This window comes from Nyctibius grandis, chromosome 7 (assembly GCF_013368605.1).
Source record: "Nyctibius grandis isolate bNycGra1 chromosome 7, bNycGra1.pri, whole genome shotgun sequence".
Classification (NCBI taxonomy): Eukaryota; Metazoa; Chordata; class Aves; order Nyctibiiformes; family Nyctibiidae; genus Nyctibius; species Nyctibius grandis.
Window position 1 is genome coordinate 36897944 of NC_090664.1, and position 18821 is coordinate 36916764.

Here is an 18821-nt window from a genome sequence, read left to right on the forward strand (position 1 = left end):
TTATAGAGTTTTAATTTTATGGAGCCATCCTTGAAGCTGCTGTGTGTCCTTCAGCCCTGCACTGCACCACTGCTCTAACTCCACGGAGCAACTGGCTCTGCTTGCTGAAAAGCACGCAAATAAGAGCACGGGGATAATGCAGGAAATAAAACACTGAGGAAGACACATGCACTTTTGGAAAGTTTCCAGAAGAAAATATTTACCTAGACATAATTCTTCTAAGTGACTTTCCCTTTTGGGCAGTTATTCTTTTTTCAGGGATACAGAAGTAAGAGGGAAGGCAAGGTGTATAACCACTTCTACTGGTTTTTTTTAACACCAAAACAGCTTGTGACATTATTTTTCCTTTCCTTGTGCAGGGTTCGGCGGACTCCTACACCAGCCGTCCATCCGATTCAGATGTATCTCTGGAAGAAGACAGGGAAGCAGTGCGGAGAGAGGCAGAGCGACAGGCCCAGGCACAGCTGGAAAAAGCAAAGGTAAGGGGTTAATTCATGTCACAGACTCGTAAAATGTTCAGTTTTAAAGGAAACTCATCTCGTCCATTACCGATACAAGTGTTTTTAATGTGTTAACATATAGCCTAAGACCTCTTAAAAAGATTTTCCAGACAATAGTAGAAAATAAATTTTCCAGGAAAAATCAGTTAGAATCAGTTTTCCGTAAAAGGCACTTGATTATCTTGTGTATTTCAGAATGATCTTATTTAAATGTGTGCATTTCTTCTTTTATTCAATATATTATTGAATCTGCTCATTTGTATGCACTGTATAGGGTCAAAGCTTTGAGTTCTTACTGAATATGTTCATGGACGTTACCTGTGGATCGCTATGGCACTCAAAACTTCGTTCTAGAAATCAGCCCTCAAACATCCTGTGCATCTTCTTTCAATGCAGGATCAGTCCCTGCTAGTCATATGTAAATAGAGAGTGTCTATTGCAAAGGTCTTTTTCTCCTGAAGACTTCATTGACTTTCTTTACAGTTTGTGTGTTAAATGACCCTGAGAGTAGTATGCTCTAGGGCTTGTTAAGATTTCTCCCTCTATCTCCATACTCCTAGCAGAAAATGACAGTTTAGTAAGGAAATACTAAATGAGCTTTAGGTTCTTTCTCTCTGTTTATATATTTTCCACGAGATGCATTTAGGACCATGAGGGATTTAGCAGTGAAAGTGTATAGGCTTGTTTTTCTTCCATATGTGCTGTATCTCTAAACACTATTTCACCTTTAAAAATCATGCTGATCTTATTTGGTATCATTCATTTACCACTTCATTCCATTTTTTCTTTGTTGTATGCTATCTTTTAGATCTCAGTGTATTACTGTTTTCCAAGATCTGTTTTCCATTTTCATATCTTATATTTAAATGCATTATTGAGATCCCTCCTCAGATCTACCTGATCTACATTTCTCTCTCACTTTCTCTCTGACTCCCCTCCTCCATTTCGCCTTATTTTTTATTTCCCTATCTCCCTTCCATCCCCCATTCTGTTTACTTCTCCGCTGCCAGTTTTGCCTTTGCCCATTTACAGCACCAGTACTACAAGGGTTCTTCAGAAATTCAGGAGTCAAGATCATTGAGCTATGCACCTGGCAAGTGCCAGCTCCATAAATAATATAGGACTATAATGCAGAAGCAGACAGCTTCACTGAGCCAGAAAACTTGAACAGGGAAGCTGAAAATGGTTTTTTTTAAAAAATGTAATTGTTGGTCAATATTTAATAAGAGCTCATAAAGCAGCTTTTTAACGAGATGCTGGAACTTGCCAACCTTAGGTGATGCTGAACATCTCTTTGAAGGTGGGTCCTGCTGTCCTGGGATCAGTATAGCAGAAATGCCCCAGAAGCAGCCCGCTTCTTTCCTTCCACCGTGTATCTTAGAGATGTTGCTGATAGTAATCAGGAGTTCTGGTTTTATCAGGATTGTTTTTTGCTAGTTTGAGATTTCTTTGCTCTTAGGAAAGATGATAAAGGCTGCTCTGAAATTCAGGGGAAGTGTTGAATTTTATCAGTAAATGCACAATCTTTAAAAGAAGAGTTGAAGTAATAATATCTTGCAGACTAATCAGGGTAACATTACAGCACTTGCTGCTGAACCGATGCATCTCTTAGCGATGAGTAAATCTATGCGAGTGTTGCTATGGGAATTTGGCTTACTGGTGCTGGCTTGAATGCATGGACAGTCCTTATGTAATATTCATGACCTCTACCACAGCTGCCATTGTAGTTTGTAGAGAAGCTGCTAGCAGACCCTGACTTTTTAGAACTATATTTCTATACATCAAAGCAATGTTCTCACTCCAGCTGGCATAAGATATAGTCTCTAGGTCTGACATCGTCTGAAACTGTAAGACAACTTGTGAACAGTCAAAGCAGCGAAGGCACTGCCAAAATCAGCCTGCTATAACAATGGGTAATTCCAGTCATACAGAAAACACAAAATGAATTATTTAAATCATTTGTGCTTTAAAATGGATTAAAGCTGGAACTACATAGCAATTTTGTTTCTCAGGTCAAATGTTAAAAATCATTCCAGGCTGTAATGTATGGAAATCATTTTATGTAGAGGCCGTAACAGTGTAATATTTAGTCTTGTGTAATATTCAAATAAATAATATTAAATAAAATATTATATGCATTTGGTGCTTACATTTGAAATAAATGGTTAAAAAGACGTAAATTAAACCTAACGCAGTAGATCTAAAATGTGACAGGGTGTGCCTTTATTGATTACTCAGTTCTTCACCTCCCTGAAACAGTAAAATTAATGAAGCGGTACCTTCTCTTGGTGCTGCCTGGCTCCTGCGTGCCCCCAGACCTGTTTCCCGCAGGCAGCAGGTTTTGTTGCCTGCTCTCCATGGCTGCCTCACCTTCGCCCTGGCCAGCTCTCAGGCAGAGCCAAGTGATGCAGCTGCTTTAACTTTTTGCCTTTTAGTAACGTGAGTGGAAGTGTTGATCTTAAATAAAGTCATTACAGTTGTATTTGTGACAGGAATTAGAAGAGGATGACATACACGAACAATGCAGTGGTGGAAGGAAAATGATAGTGAATTCAAGGGTAGATAAAAATTGTTGAACTGTGTCATGCACTTAATGAAAACAGTTTAATGACATCCATTTTCCTTCCGTACAGCTAGGGAAAACACCTTAAACTGAAGAGAAAAATATAGTAATAAAGCACGCAATGGCAAATTGATAGGAGGATTTTAAGACTTTTAAATTTGGATTTTTATGGATTCTAAGTGTTTGTGTAACATGAAACCAGAATATAATATGCATATCTGATATGTATCCAAACAGGGAAAATAAAACCTAAAAAGTTGTAAGAAAATACATATTCTGGCCATTTTTATTTATTTATTATTTATTTTATACAAGCATTGCTTCTCTGGAAAATGGTTAAGTGTATTATGCTGACTCACTCTGGCATGTGACTTACTGTAAGGAAGGTGGGGCCATGGGCACATGTACGGAGTGTGAGAAAATTAAGAGGCAACTGATGAGGCTACCTGCAGGGCAACAGCTACTCCCAGGGGAGACAAATCTTCAGATAAAACTGTTAAGCTCGAAGCTGAGATAAAATGTTCTTGGTTAGAGCAGTTTAGCAATGCAAATGCAGAGATGTTGGGGTTTAGTTTGTGTGTGTGTTTGTTTTTGTTTTTTAAAAAAGAAAAAAAGAACCTTCAAGGCATTGAGGATTTCCTGGGAATCCTCCTCATAGTCCACAACATGTGGCTATCTCCAGGATAAAGAGACCTGCATTGTGGCTGAGTAGGGCACCGTAATAATGCCTAAATCTAAGGGCTTGTACTGATATTTTACTGAATTTCCTAATCTTAAGCATTCACAATCCAAAAAAATAAAAAAGAAGCCCAATGATATTAATTGCTTTTAGTGTTAATACTTCAAAAATTGACATTTCTACAGAAAAAAAAGTTTTTTAGTTTTGAAGGGTGAGGATTAAAAATAAATGATAGTAAGTAAATATATTTTTTGTCCATTCCTTGCAAGTATTCAATTAATTCTCCCTTAAAATATTGCACCAAGTGAGAGGGATGAGACCAAAGGAAAACTGTGAGGTACAAGTATTAAGCGAGACCTTAAAGTTCAGTACTAAATGAGCTAAAGTTTGTACATAAGAAAGGGGACTTCAGTAATGATTTTTGGCTCTCTTCAATGCTGATAAAATGAATGCAAATATTCTGTTGATTTATTTTGCCTCAAGCACATCATGCATTATGAACTAGTTTTTGACTGAAGTACCATTAGTCAGATTGTCTGTAAACATCTTCCTTCTCTTCTGCAAGAGTAAATTCTTTCATCTCTTCAGTCTGTTCTCTTCACATTTTTAGATTTTGCCTCTTTTTTTTTCTCCCGTTGCTTTAGAGCTCCTTAGGCAGAAACAATTTTCAAATGAGATATATAGAATATTTTCCCCATTTTGGAAAATGGAATAATTTTTTTCAGTTATTTCTAGTACCTTGGTTAATAATACAGGTTCTGTTTCTCACCTGGGACTAAGGGACAGCCGTATACTCTTCATTCTCTGTGAAGGATTGTTCTCAACATCCTTTGGTCCTGAAACTTCTTAAATGGCTGTCAAAGTCGGATCACGGCCTTCCAGAAGTCAGTAATTGTGTCCATAATAGGAAATCTCAGTTCCTCTCAGCCCTGCTTTGTTTGCACTCCACCTAATGCTCTACTGCTAGCATCCTTTTAGGAGTTTCTTAAAACTTGAAATATCCATAGTCCTAGTTTAAAATGCCATTTAAATAATTTTTGTGTTAAGATGGTGAACCACTGAAATTTTGATACCTTTGTTGGCTCTTAGGCAATAATATAAGCTGTCATGTTTTGTTTTCTTAATGTGTGCTGTAGTAATGGTGATGGCTTGTGACTGTGAGTAATAGTGCAATGTCTTAAGTGTAATGCATTGTCTCCATGCATGGGTTGGGGACCACAGCTTTGAAACGTGTAGCAGGCTGGGATAATGCCTACATATCCCTGCAAGGCTGAAGGCATGAAAAAGATTGTCAGATGTAATTATCCAGTGCAGCGTTCCAAGACTAGTTATTTAAGTATTTATTCACTCTCAGACAGGTTTCACAGCCTCTGAATGACCCCATGCTGCTAGCAGGCAGCTGCAAAGCTAGTTAAGCTATGTCTCCTTAAGCTGCAGTAGCATTTTTGACCGACCAGAAATTCCCATCACCTTGATGTGTGTCCTTTTATTATTTCATCTTATTCCATCATGGAGACTCTTTCTATTTTCTCTCAATTACAAGAACATTGTGGTGCTGAACAGCACCCAAAGCCATAGCAACATAGGGTAGTACTTTGTGTTAGGTGTTGTGTATGGTAATATTTTTTTCATTGATTTCTTCTCATTTGCCCTTTGGTTTTAGAATACTTCCATTGCACGTTATCCTTTAGATAACTAATGTTGCGTGTCAGAGTTGCTGGGATTACGTGGGAGCTGGCACAGTAGTCTAGCTGGAAATGAATGAGTTGTTGATCCAAAAGTAGAGTTGCAAATCTGGTTGTTGCTTAGCTGGAGGCGAGTTCTGCATTGCTGGATCTGCTCAAATCAGGTTACAGATAGCCTTTTTCTTCATTTTCTTCATTCATTTCTGCTGCTTTTTCTTAGGACTGTAACATTGGGATGTAAAGCAGCTTCCTTTATACTGCTGTCTGTGACCTATAGTTTTTTCTTGTTTATATTCATGATCTATTTTGTCTTCAATTTAATTGTATATACTTGTTCTACACTAGAGCCTGTCATTATGTTGGCTATTTCCCTGAACAGTTTATCCATTCCCACTGTTGGGCTGCATTGTTTGGGGGCTGAAATTGTTTCTTCCAGCAGGGTCTCATGTAACCTGGAATCAAATAGTTCCAGAAATAGTACCTTCTCTAATTAAAAAAACATCTGTCATCTCCCATTCATACTGTGATTAGAGTGATCAAATCTGTTTTGTAAGTATCCTTTCCTCTTCTAATTCCTGGGTGTGAGTGGGGAAAAAGAGGGGAGGGATATTAACACAGCGTAAATTTAGATACCTAACTGTAGATAGATCCTAAAGTATCCTGATGTTCTTTAAATAATCAGCATAAAGAGATAAATTGTCTCTGAGGAATAGAGAGACAATACTGAGAAAAAGTCCTGAGGACAAGCTCTTCTGCCTGCTCTCACCTGCTGCTTTCACACACACCTGCTCGCTGCCTTGACAAGATGTCTTTGCTCTGACTTTATCTGTACGGTTATGTTCTACAGCTGGTAGCTTCCCATTGTAACGTGTTTATTTTGTACACAGGGAGAACTGTTGTACCAAAGGATTAACTTGTGAGGAAGTAGAAGGGTTTTATCAGAGAACAAAGTTATTCTGTGATCAGAGCAGGTAGTGGGCTGCCATGGGCTTTTTGGAAGCAAATGGAGTGAGGACTTCAGTGCAGCTAACAGTGGCTCACCTTGCAGAGATGCCCCAGCTAACACTGACCCATGTGATGTGATGCAGTGGCTTGGAGAAAGACTAGTTTGGACAACAAAAGCACTATGCTTTCTGCTGTTGTACCGAAGCGGCTATTTTTCCAACTAGTTGAGGAACTAACCTGATTTCTGTTAGACCAGACACCTGGCTGATGTGTGTTACTATGCAGGGAGGTACTTGTCACCTGCAGTGAAAACAAACCCGCAGACACAGTTCTTGAGTCCTTGGCAAAGATCTGAATCCCCTTCTTCCTCACTAACCCACTCTCCCAAAAAAATAGGAAGGAAGAAATAAGAAAAAAACAGATATCTATAGTTTTGGTTTTATACTTAATCAAAATAATGGAAGGAAGCTTCAAAAATAATTTTTTTTCATAATTGCAACTTGTTTTATAACATTACACACAAGATGCCAATGAGTTCTAACTATAGGTAGCAGTAGAGTGCTTTGGTACAAAATTAGACTTATGGTAGATGCCAATTCAAAAGTGTTTCCTTTGGAAAACTTAACATAAGTTACATAAACTAGTCGCTGGTTGTATAAAAAGTAAGAGAAATCAGTAGGAGCCCAAAGTAAACCTGTGATACCTGGGAGGAAGATACTCTGTGTTCCCAGCTTAGGAATATTTTAATCATAGAATCATGGAATGGTTTGGGTTGGAAGGGACCTTAAAGATCATCCAGTTCCAACCCCCCTGCCACAGGCAGGGACACCTTTCCTCTAGACCAGGTTGCTCAAAGCCCCATCCAACCTGGCCTTAAACACTGCCAGGGAGGGGGCATCCACAGCTTCTCTGGGCAACCTGTTCCAGTGTCTCACCACCCTCACACTTCCTAATATCTAATATCTAATCTAAATCTACCCTCTTTCAGTTTAAAACCGTTACCCCTCATCCTATCACTACATGCCCTTGTAAAAAGTCCCTCTCCAGCTTTCCTGTAGGCCCCCTTCAGGTACTGGAAGGCTGCTAGAAGGTCTCCTCTTCTCCAGGCTGAACAGCCCCAACTCTCTCAGCCTGTCTTCATAGGAGAGGTGCTCCGGCCCTCTGATCATCTTCATGGCCTTCCTCTCCATGTCCTTCTTATGTTGGGGGCCCCAGAGCTGAACGCAGTACTGCAGGTGGGGTCTCACGAGAGCAGAGTAAAGGGGCAGAATCACCTCCCTCGACCTGCTGGCCATGCTGCTTTTGATGCAGCCCAGGATACGGTTGGCCTTCTGGGCTGCAAGCACGCGCTTCTGGCTCGTGTTGAGCTTCTCGTCAACAATCACCCCCAAGTCCTTAAGTGCAAAACTCATCTTGAACAGTGTCTGGATTCTGCATAATTCATGGTATGAGAGAAATTAATTAAAAATGAAGATTCAGAGAGGCCCCTGCTGATGCAGGTTGTTTTCCTGCCATCTTTTCATCTATATTCTGTGTAAAGCCAGTGCACACCCTAGAGCTAAAACATAGCATGAACTTCCCCTGACATTCACTTGTGGAGCCTACAGAAACCTTTGAACGCCTTCTCTGTATATTGTCCTCCAAACCTGTATTGACATTTTCCTCCAGCATTTCATAGTCACCTGGTTTGTATTTCCAAATACAATATGATACCAGAATATTCAATGTGTAAACCCTCTATTCTATACCTTTAAAATCAATCCTAAAGTAAAGTATATGTGCTGAGATATGTTTTGGGCTGCAAAAAAATATCAAAAATATCAAAGATTGAACAGACATTTATCCTTTGTGGAAGGATGGGTAACCATTTACCCTTCTCCCTCCATTTTTGTGATGTAAATGTATACAATGGGTTTTAGTCATACAGTTTTACAAGTACCTAGTTTTACTTTTACTTACTTGATTGAACAACTTCTGTTCTAGTAGCAAGGAAGCAAGTGATCAAATAGTTTTATTCAATCTGATATGAAATCTTAACATAGAAGTTTTAGGTGACATGCTTTAGCTGAGATACTACCCACTGAAATATTACTTGTTGCAGTTATTTTTCTTAAAAAAACACCTCCTCTTTGCTAAATAGATAAAATACGATATTTTCATCCAGGATTTTTTATTTAAATCCAAGTTTATTGATAGTAACACACAGGCAAATGCTACCTATTTTTTTTTTAAAGTGATATAATATCAAACAATAAAACTGTGCAAACAATTCAGATGTTACTGCTGGAGAGAATCCAGGGTTTCTCACATTTTCTTTTTCTTTACTGTCTCCAGCTTTACTTTACTTAGTCCCCTTCCTGCCCATATTTGGGTAATTTTAGCGTACTGTAATTGTTACGTTACATTTTTTTTTTTTAATTCTTTTGGTTACCTCCAGCAAGTGGCATTAAAATGTGAACTTCTCATTTGCTTGTTCTTAGAAATGAGACTCTTTTCTTGCATCTTTTTGTGATGTAGGAATGTTTAGTGAAATAAAATTTTTCCAACTTTCTAACTCTTATAAAATGATCTTTCTTTGCTAACAGCTTAACCCATTTTGCTTTGTGAGTGTAATTTTTTTTCTTTTTTCTTCTTGGCAAAGTATGGTAGTACATTGATGGTAAAACAAAATATTTAAGATAAATATATGACTAAAATACATACCAAGACAACTGTCCTTTATTCTCATTTTGGGAATCTTATCAGGTAGATACCTATTTTTAAGGTGATTTATTGTTTATTATATCTGGAATTCAAAATCCAGTGATGCCTTGTTTTCAAAATTTTGAACAGATCTGCATTTGACTGATATGGAAAATGGGGATGCAGCCTGTGGTTTGGGTTTTTATTGCGCAAATATACTTGTGTTATTGATCTGCAAGGCATCCTTTTTCGGTGAAGGGAAAAATGTCTTGAAAGGGAAGATGAAGGATCAGACTGCAGCTGCTTTGATTATTTTGACTGGAGATGTCAAGAGTGTTGCAGTGAGAGAAGAGATGCACCTGCTGCTTTTTGACTCCATCCACTCTGCCAATTATTTGAAAATTGAGTTTTAAAAAGTTGTTGGATTCTAATATTTCCCTTGAGGTAAAACAGACGAACACAAAGCACTTGGGGTTACTATAACTCCTGATCACCTCTGGCTGTCATGAGAGAAACGCTTCCTGACTGAAATAAAAATGGGAAGAAACGCTGAGTACCTGCCATCTTGTGAATTAAGCTGTGTGCGTTGCTTTTGATAGTCAGCGGTAATAAATGGCAGTAATTGGAAAGGCAGATGTATTTCTGACTTTAGTAGCAGTCAAATTACAGCTGTAAGCATCCTTCCCAGAAGAGTTTTAAGGGAGCTTACTACATTTATCCCAGCTCTTTCATTATTTTGACCCTTTATTCCCTTTCTGCTGCGAGGCAAGTGACTCACCCCCAAAGTACAGATTTCCTTGCCTTCTCCCCTGGTGTTTCCTCATAGTTTAATCCAGTCGAGACGTAACACAGAGCCACCACAGAAGTGCTCCACTGTATTGCTTATTATTTTTCGCCTTTATAGTAGCCCCGGTATGTTCAGTGAACCTGGTCTGGTGGGGACTGAGCGTGGCCCTGCCTTCTCTGCTGCCTCTCCTGGCACTCGAGCTGTCTGCTGCAGGCACAGGGATGTGACATGAGGTTCCCTGATGGGAAGGTGAGGAAGAGGAGTATTTCCAGTGCCTGTCCCAGCTCTGCCAGCAGTGACCTGGGGACCCAGATAACTCCAGCAGCTTGTGACAAAGCAGATGGGTGCTTCCCTCTTGTGAGGATAAAGCTGTAGAGCTGTGCTGGTGTAGATGTGCTACGTATGTGTGAACTCAAATGCAGCTGAAACCCTTACTTGTTCCTCAGAAAAGGAAAGATTCCTTACTCCTACTTTTAAACTCTTCTCAGCATAAAATCAGCAGATTAAGTCACCCAGCATATAACTGTATCCTTGCTGTCTGCCTTCCAGAGCAAGAGTTTATCTTGGCGTTAGACTCAGTGCTGGGTAAAATGTCCAAGGAGAGCTCTCAAACCAAGAGTTTATCCTGAAAGCCCATGATTGAGGTACAGGCTTGAGGACAAGGGGAGGTTAGGGAAGGTTAAACAGGTCAAAATAGCTTTGGAAAGGAACAGACATCATGTGGGTTCATTAACACAGCCTTGCTCTGTGATTCAGCTTGAAGAAAATCTGGTGGCAAGGAGGAGTTACAGGGAGTTGAATGTTGACATTCTTGAGCAGGTTTGAAAGACGCGAATTTTACCTTGCATTTCTCAGACCTGACAGTCTTTCTCTCATAGCTTTTGATTGTGCTGTGTCTCACTGGCAACGTAGTTTCATGGCAGTGGCTTTGGCTCCAAAGCGTTAGTTTACGAAGTTTCCATCTGCAGCTGTTCAGTTCATTTATTTTGGTAGGGTTATTTCTAAGCCAGGTCAGTTAACCACAGTGAGCGCGGTGCAGCCTCATGGGCATCAGTGTGCTGTGACATGGGGACATGGATGGAGACCGAGTGCTCCATACCACAAGAGTGAAAAAGTAAGTGTACCCTTTTCAGCTGAGAAATCCATCTTCTCCTGTCTGGGGTAGGATCTTGCACTTACCTTACCACTGATCCTAGTTTCTGATACAGTAGCACATGCTTTTGGTTGTTCATCAGTCGCAAGTGAATGTGATTGCTCTTCAGGACTTTCCTTCAGAAGCTGTCTGATGTGAACAGGGACACGTCTACACTCTTGTTGCTTAATCCCAGGAAAAGGACCAAGACATAAAAGGGCATAAAGCAATATATCTGCTTTATCTGCTTCACTCTGTCATGAATTGAGATCTTTTTTTTGTCTCAAAAATGATGTTTCAGTATTTCTTCCTGAATGCCCTCTGGCAAATCCAGGCTAGAAATTTTGCCTAGTGCAATCTGGTGGATAGTTGTCTTCCCACAGTCAGAAGTAAACCTGCATTTTATCTTTAAACTTCAGTGTGTGTTGCAGCAATTTTCCTGTATTCGTGAGCTGTAGGCTCTCTGCCATTACTGCAGGACTGTTGCACACTCAGACAGGAACAAAGACAAACATAATTCAACAGCTGGAACGTGTAATATCGCTACCATCCTGCATGCATCTTTCATGTCATCACAAAGACATTTTTTTATACCTTTTTCTGTGTTTTATTTATCACTGGGTTCTTGAAGCTATGATCATTAATTCTAGGCACCATGAATGTCTGTCCTTGTACACGACTTCCCATGGATTCTCCCTGTATGTTTTAATCCTGATTTGAAGCTCTCACCACAGTGATCTTTTGTCAGAAAAAAAAAAAACACTACATGTAATAAACCATGCCCACTAAAGAAAACTCCTTCATGAGAGCCTGGAATTGTAGAGATGAAAGGCTAATAAATATGTCATAACTGCATCTTATTCTCAAATATTTGTATGAAACTATAATTCATGTGTATTAATAGTAGAAATGTTATTAATTGTGAACACAGAGACTCTTCTCTTTTTGAAAAGAGATAAAAAATTAGTGCCTTACTGATACTGACAAGTTTTTTATGCATGAATACAAAACAAAATAACTTCAAGTCCTAAATCTGTGTTTTTGAGAAGTTGCAGAAAGCATATGGTTGTTTTGTGAGATGGTTCATTTAGGTGCTCATACAGAGTATTCAATGGCAGTATTGCTATGACACTGTCTGTTCAGATTCCATTTATCCATATAATCATAACATCAAGCTCTGGACGTTATAAAAAAATACTATGCCGATTCTTTTCAAAAGCTCTGAAAAAGAGGGGATAAAATCTCACAAATCTTCACTGAACATTCTGCAGATGCTTCTGATCTTTTTCTCGTCTTTTGTTCACTTCTGAGTCCCAACACACGCTTCCTCAGTGTCTCCCCCACCCCGGGATGACCAACAGAAGCTTTAACACCAAATTCTCCTTGAGCCTGCTTTTAGAGGTGGAAAAGATGTACATTCCTTCCACTCCCTGACGAGCAGCTCAAAGATTTAACAGCCTTGCTAAAAGCCAACTCAGACTGGCATGCAGAAAGCGAGCTGTGTCCAGCAGATGATACTTAGACCCTTACTGACACTGTCTTGCTTCCAGCCAGCCACTTTGAGACCTGGTTTCAGCCCAATTAAAGGGAGCTTGGCTTGAATCCCAAGAGGGATTCCTTGGATCAGCATCATTACCAAGCAAATGTAATAGATCTATTTAGTATAGATCATGTTTAAATTATTATTTCATCTCAGAGTCAAATTCAGAGAATTAGGAGGAAAGTATATTTTAGTGTCATTTTAGAACTTTTAGAACATTTAGAACATTTAGAAAAAAAATCTGTCACATATTAAATGTCCTCTAAATCACTCCTCCTTTCCCAAGAGTTGTGAGGTGGTAGGCTGCATATGCAGAAAGGCAGTTTTGAGTAGCATATTTGGTTTACTGTTGAATGTTTAAATTGTAATATGAATTCTGTATTAGTCATTATATTTAGCCTAGTTAAAGTAGAAGCTAGCCCATAGGCTTTTGCATTTTTAAAAAATTACTCTGATCAGTTTAGAATGTCTATCAAAGCAGGCACTTATTCCATGTATAATGTATGTATGCAAATAATAGATACAGGTAAAGAAATGAGCCTGCACTGACTGTGAAAGAAGCCTGTTTGTTAGTAGGCTTCAGTGAATTTCTGCACATTAAATAGTGAAATTCTTTCAACTTTAAGTCAAAAAGTAGTCCATGAAGCAAAGTGCTTTTATCCCACAATTACTTTAAAAAGGCATGAAATCAACAACCAAATGAAGTGTACATTTGTAAAAGAAACATATTCCAAATATATTGTATTTAAACATGTTCATAAGCAGAATTATTCCCAGTTATTTTAGTTTTTTATTGGACTGCACTAATCAGTTAATGCTGTAAACTTTACACAGTATTTCTATAGATGAATGCTGTGGTCCAGCCCTCTTGCTGGAAAAGCTTTTATGTGACTGCAAGGTGAAATAAAACTCAGAACCATTAGAGTTAAATGTAACCTAATGGGAAAAAATAGGTACAAGCAGTATCAGTTCTGTGATCCTGTTCACCTCATTGCCATCCAAATTGTGGTTTGGCTCCGGGAGAGAGGCTGCACAGGAGTAAGAAGACATAATTTGGGGGTCATGGGAAAACAGCATTTAATTTTGGTGAAAATGTTGGCTGAAAAGAATTGAAAATATGCATAAAACTGTGGCCTGAAGGACATTCTGAATGGGAGTTCAATTTCATTATTAAAATACCCTTGAAAGTACATTTTAAGACTACTTCTTCACTTCATAAATAATCAGTATGTGACATCTGATCCAGGGCCATTCATCTCACTTACCTCTGTATTTTTCAAACAGGTAGTTATAGGGAGGATAGCTAATTTATATGTAGACATAAAATGACTAGTCCTAATTTTCTAAAATGCAAGGTTTGTCTAGATTTCATTACAACAGAGGATTGCATCCTGATCAATGTCTTGTTTGTAGGACAACTACAATAGCTCTGTTTGGTGGTGCTTTTGCCCAAATTTTCTCCTACTCACTATATATTATACCTGGCCTGTTAGTCTCTTCAGATTTCTGTTCCTTTCTTCCCCCCTTTTCCTGAATTTCCCCTTGTTCTTCATGGTGATGAGGTGCATTAAGACCCAGGCAGCCTCCTCCCTTCCTCCATGCCTGGCTGGAGCATCTCCACAGGCAGGCAGTGATGCAGGGACCAGGAGGAGCTGGGAGCTGCTGCCTGCCACGTGTGAAAAAGAGGCACCAGTCATCACAGAAAGAAAATGTAATTTTTGCAAAGCTTGAAAGCTGCTCCTTGTGTTGATTTTAAAGAGGAGAGAGGAAATTGAGGGGAAGGATATGATCTCCTTTGCAGAAATTCCTTCATCACCAATATTCAGCTCCTCAGCTGTGAAAATAAAACCAGCTGTGTAGACAGCACACATCATCTATCCTATCTACCCTTCGTGTCTAGTCTAGTTGCTGGGGTCTTTCTTACCTGCCTTCATTCATGTGCTTGCCAATCAATCAGCCGGTTGGGTAAAATTCACAATGAATGCATTAAGCTGCCTTGAGACAGAGCCGTAACTTTCTTCCTTTTGCCAGCAGTGAGAAAAGGGATCATTGAATGTGTGAAATCTTTCCAAATGCACACTTGTATTATTTCCTTACAGTTCTGTGGTGACTTTTTTATATTCTCTTCATAAATTGGGCATTTAACCCATTCCATTTGCCTTTCTGTAACAGTCATCAGTGTTTTCCTTGAGTTCAGAATGTCTTTTGTCCAGGCTGGTTTTAACCTGTAAAAAGTGGTTGTACTTAATATATGGGTCATATTTAAAAAAAAGATGGACACATATGGTCTCTGGAGTTAAAACTGTGTGTCTGTATACACATACTTAGATTATTTTCAAGTATCAAGTCCTAAGTCTTTTCAAAGCGACCACTCATGTTTCAGCTAGCAGATGATCAAATCACACCTGTGTAATGTCCTGTGTGAAAAAGCAGCTGAATTCACATGGAATAAATTACAAGTTCCATTTTATAGCATAAGAGAATACCAGACTCTAAATGTAGTCAGTAAATATCTCGGGTATGACACAACTTTTTTTTGCTTGTCTGGATTCCCTCTCAAGGCATGAACTTTTTTTTTTTTTTTTTTAACCCCCCCTCTAAGATTCAGTGCTGAATTCTCTGGATGTATTAAAGACTTTTCATTGGTGTTTCATAATGTGTTATAGATCAGAATTAGGAGCTATTTCCGTATCTTTATAAAGTACAAGCTCGCCTTTATTTTAGGACACAGACTTTTGCTTGATGAATAATCTGTTGAAATAAAACAAAATACTGCACTTGATTTGATTTAGTCAAGACTTATGTAAGGCTTTATGGGCCCTGGACACTGTATGCTGACCAAACATGAAGTAAGTGAAGTAGCCTTTTGGGCTTAGGCTTTGTAATGTTTGCTGCCTCTTTCTTCTCCTTGTTGTTTCCTCCATTCACTTTTCTTAAAGTAGGTTTCTTTTCTACTAAGCTTGATTTTCAAGATAAGAAAACCTCTTGCATGATAACATACGTTAAAGTCACCTCCACTTGTAGCTGTTCTTCTGTGCATCTGTAAGACAGTGAGTTGGTGATGACTTTGGTGATATTACTTGCAGCGTAGGTTGTTAATCTCTCATGCTAAAGCACTGAAGCCCCAAAACCATGAAAGCCCTGTGGTCCTGGTTTTTGGCACCTCTTTCTGGTCATGTGTCATCCACTTAAAACGTTTTTGATAGTGTGTTCAAAATCAGCTGTGGATGTTTCTCGAAAAGTTGGTAGCTTCTTCAAGGTTTAGACGCTATTAATAGTTTTCTACTGGTATTATTTATTTTTATATTTTTTGGCAGTTAATTGACTGTTTTAATAATCTTCCAATGTGTCAGATGTTCTTACTTTCCTTGAAGACGACCACTGGTCCACAGTATGAGAGTACTATTGCTATTGCTGCTTGATTCTTTCTTTGTTTTCTTGCTGCTTTCTTGCTTAAGGTTGAAACACTTCTTTCTGTCCAGTTTGTGCATTATGATAACAAAGACTGTGAGGTATGTGCAGTATTGGTAAATGCAGTAGTCTACATGTCTATTAAATGGAAAAGGACATCTCTGTAGTTGATAGCTTTTAAATGACAATGTTCTTTTGGACTGGTGAAAAATCACAAATAAGTTACATTTCTAATATTTAGAAGTGCAGTTTACCATTGCAGATAATGGCACCTCAGCTATCTGTTGCATTTGCTTTCCTATTAGTGAGTTTCCCTTGCCCTGCTTCCTCTGCTTATAGTTTTCTTACGAGGGAGGAATATTGTCCTTCTATAGAAAAGTAGGTGCAGTGATGGCAAATCTAGTGGAATGGGAGGTATTAAACTGTTCATACATCAAGCATATTTTTATAGACATCCCTTTCAACACGACTAAATAACGGTGTGAAACATGTTTTCATGTCTGATTTATAGTTGGATCTCTGAGCTTGCAAAGGTACTGCCTTCCTTCGCTCTAACCAGCAGACATGTTCTGTAAGTTCATGTAGTAGTCAGCACTAGCTTGCAAATCAGGAGCACTGAAAGGACTATTCACTGTGCCGAGGCAGAGAATTTGCAAACATTAGTTTTGAGGGACTTCGATTTTATAGCCTTCAGCACTACATGGAAAAGTTAAAGACAGAGACAATATTTGCCTTGTGAATTCTGGATGTGGCTTTATCTTTATTCTTCTGTTTAGGAACGTTTGGTACTTTCAGGAGCTAAAAATAGCTCTTGGCAGTGTAAAACTGAACGTTTCACCCAAAAGATTCCTCGTATTCTTTTCTTTTCCAGATGTATGAGCATGCCCAGGAGAAAAAACTCCAATTGAAAATCTGATTTATAGTCCTGCATGGGCAGAATTTGTTACAAGTTTTGCCTTATTTTTATGATGTTGCTTGGTATTTCAGGAGACCAAGGAGAAGTTTAACTGCAAGGTCATACGTGCTTGGAAAAACAACATTTCAAACTTAACTTTTTATAAAAGAAAACAGGGTACAATTACAGCTTAAGAGACAAGTGAATGATTGAGTTAATTCCCGTTTTATTTGCTTTGTCTTTGCATTTAGTACTTTGCTTTAAAAAGTATAGCTTTTTCAATAATTAGCCCACATTTCTACAAACAACATTTTTTCTGTACAACAGAAAAATGTGAGTATAACCCTAGTAAACTTTGGTTTTGATTTATTTATTAGTTGTAGTAATAAAACATTGAAAGCATTTGTGAGTTGAATCTTGAAGAGCAGAATGAGGATATGAGAAATATGATACTAAAAAGATTTGGCTGGATGCTCCTTGGACAACTTCAAAGCAAATAATCTGAGTGATGTGGAAAAGAACAGTGATTTAATCTGTCTATTCGTTGGCCTGGGTTTGGCTAACAACATGTATTTTTTGAGGAGGCGAAAGCCTTTGTAAGAAAAATGACCCAAATTTCACTTTTCACTTCTAAATACCAACATGTTTGATTTGGGGAGATTGACATTTTGGGAAGAGGTTGGTTGAATTATTACCAGGTTTTGACTCATAAGGCCATTACGGACAAATGGAAGCACTTTATATGGAAAGCCAAGAATTTATTGTTAGTTTAGTCAAAGAACTATTGTTATTCCAATTTCAATAGTTTAAAATTATATGCAGTTAAAAGGATATGTACACGAACTTTCTAATATCTACCCTTTTTTCCTACTGCACCTCTGGGTCCTAAGGCAGCTGTTGTGATTAGGGTGGGGGTGCAGTGAGTCGTCAGCATCCTTTACCGGGAGGAGCACAGTGCTGATACTGGTGGTTTCTTCCTCCTCCATGTAGGATCCATGTTGGGTTGTCCTTATCTGTTTGCTAGCGTGCATCGTGGCTTGCGCCTCTTTTTTTGCGCTGTAACTCCACGTTGCACCCAGTGGTGCTGTATGTGGTGTGTTTTGCCTGTGCTGATACTGGTTCTTTGTTCTCTTTTTGCCCCTAAGACTGGTTTTATGGCCAGCTCCCAAGGTTGCATTCATTTGATGGCCAGTCATAGACCGCTAGAGAAGTTGCTTCTAACTCTTGGGCCTCCAGGGTCGTTCAGGGCCTTCATCCTGTGCCTGTGTTCCTCTCTGCTGCATTTTATTTTAGGGTCACAGTCCATCCACGCTGCACAGAATAATTATCCATTATTACTGTTTATTAGTTGTGAAAATATATTTAATAGGCGTTACACAACACAGTTGTACAAAACTAAGGAAAAAGTAGAGCAAAGTATGTAGCAGTTACCTGGACATCAGATAATTTCTGTTAGGAGCTAAAGCAATTCTCCAGGCCAGGGAAGACAAGACCCTCAGGCCTGTGGTGTCGATTTAACAGTAAGCCTGTGGCCTGTCACATGGAACAGCAGAACTTTATTTCTTTGTCTCCAAGGGCTGTAGAGGGTTGGTGTTTATATAGTCCTTCACTTGGCATTTCTCCCACCTTCTCCAGTGAGCCTTTGAAAGGAGAAGATTTGCACAGATACCAGGCAGGCATCACAGTAGCACTGAGGTCTTGGGGGCCGGGCAGAGTTTTATCCAGTTAATCCTGACAGAGTTAACAGGAGAAGGGAGAGAAGATGTGGCGAGTGCCCTTTGAGAGAGAGGAAGGAGAAAACCCCAAAGAACTTCAAAAAAGCAAAATGTAGGAGGTCTGAGAAGTGTAGTTGGTGACGAAGTGGCAATGAAGAGAAGGAAATAAATAGGGAAAAAGGATCAGAGAAGTAAATGCAGTTTCCCCAGTTGCAGACCCCAAGAAGTCACGAGCTGAACACTAAAAACAGTGTCATTTATTAAGTGCACTCCCAAGTTTCTGAGCC

General features: G+C 39.0%; 1 protein-coding gene across 3 annotated transcripts in view; it reads left to right on the plus strand.

Moving 5' to 3' along the window:
- Positions 1 to 18821, plus strand: part of CACNB2 (calcium voltage-gated channel auxiliary subunit beta 2) — a 278037-nt gene that overhangs the window by 184168 nt on the left and 75048 nt on the right. For all 3 annotated transcript variants that reach the window (XM_068404461.1, XM_068404463.1, XM_068404464.1), the window contains exon 3: positions 360 to 479. In XM_068404461.1, coding sequence (XP_068260562.1) covers positions 360 to 479 — 120 coding nt within the window. The remainder of the gene's footprint in view (positions 1 to 359; positions 480 to 18821) is intronic.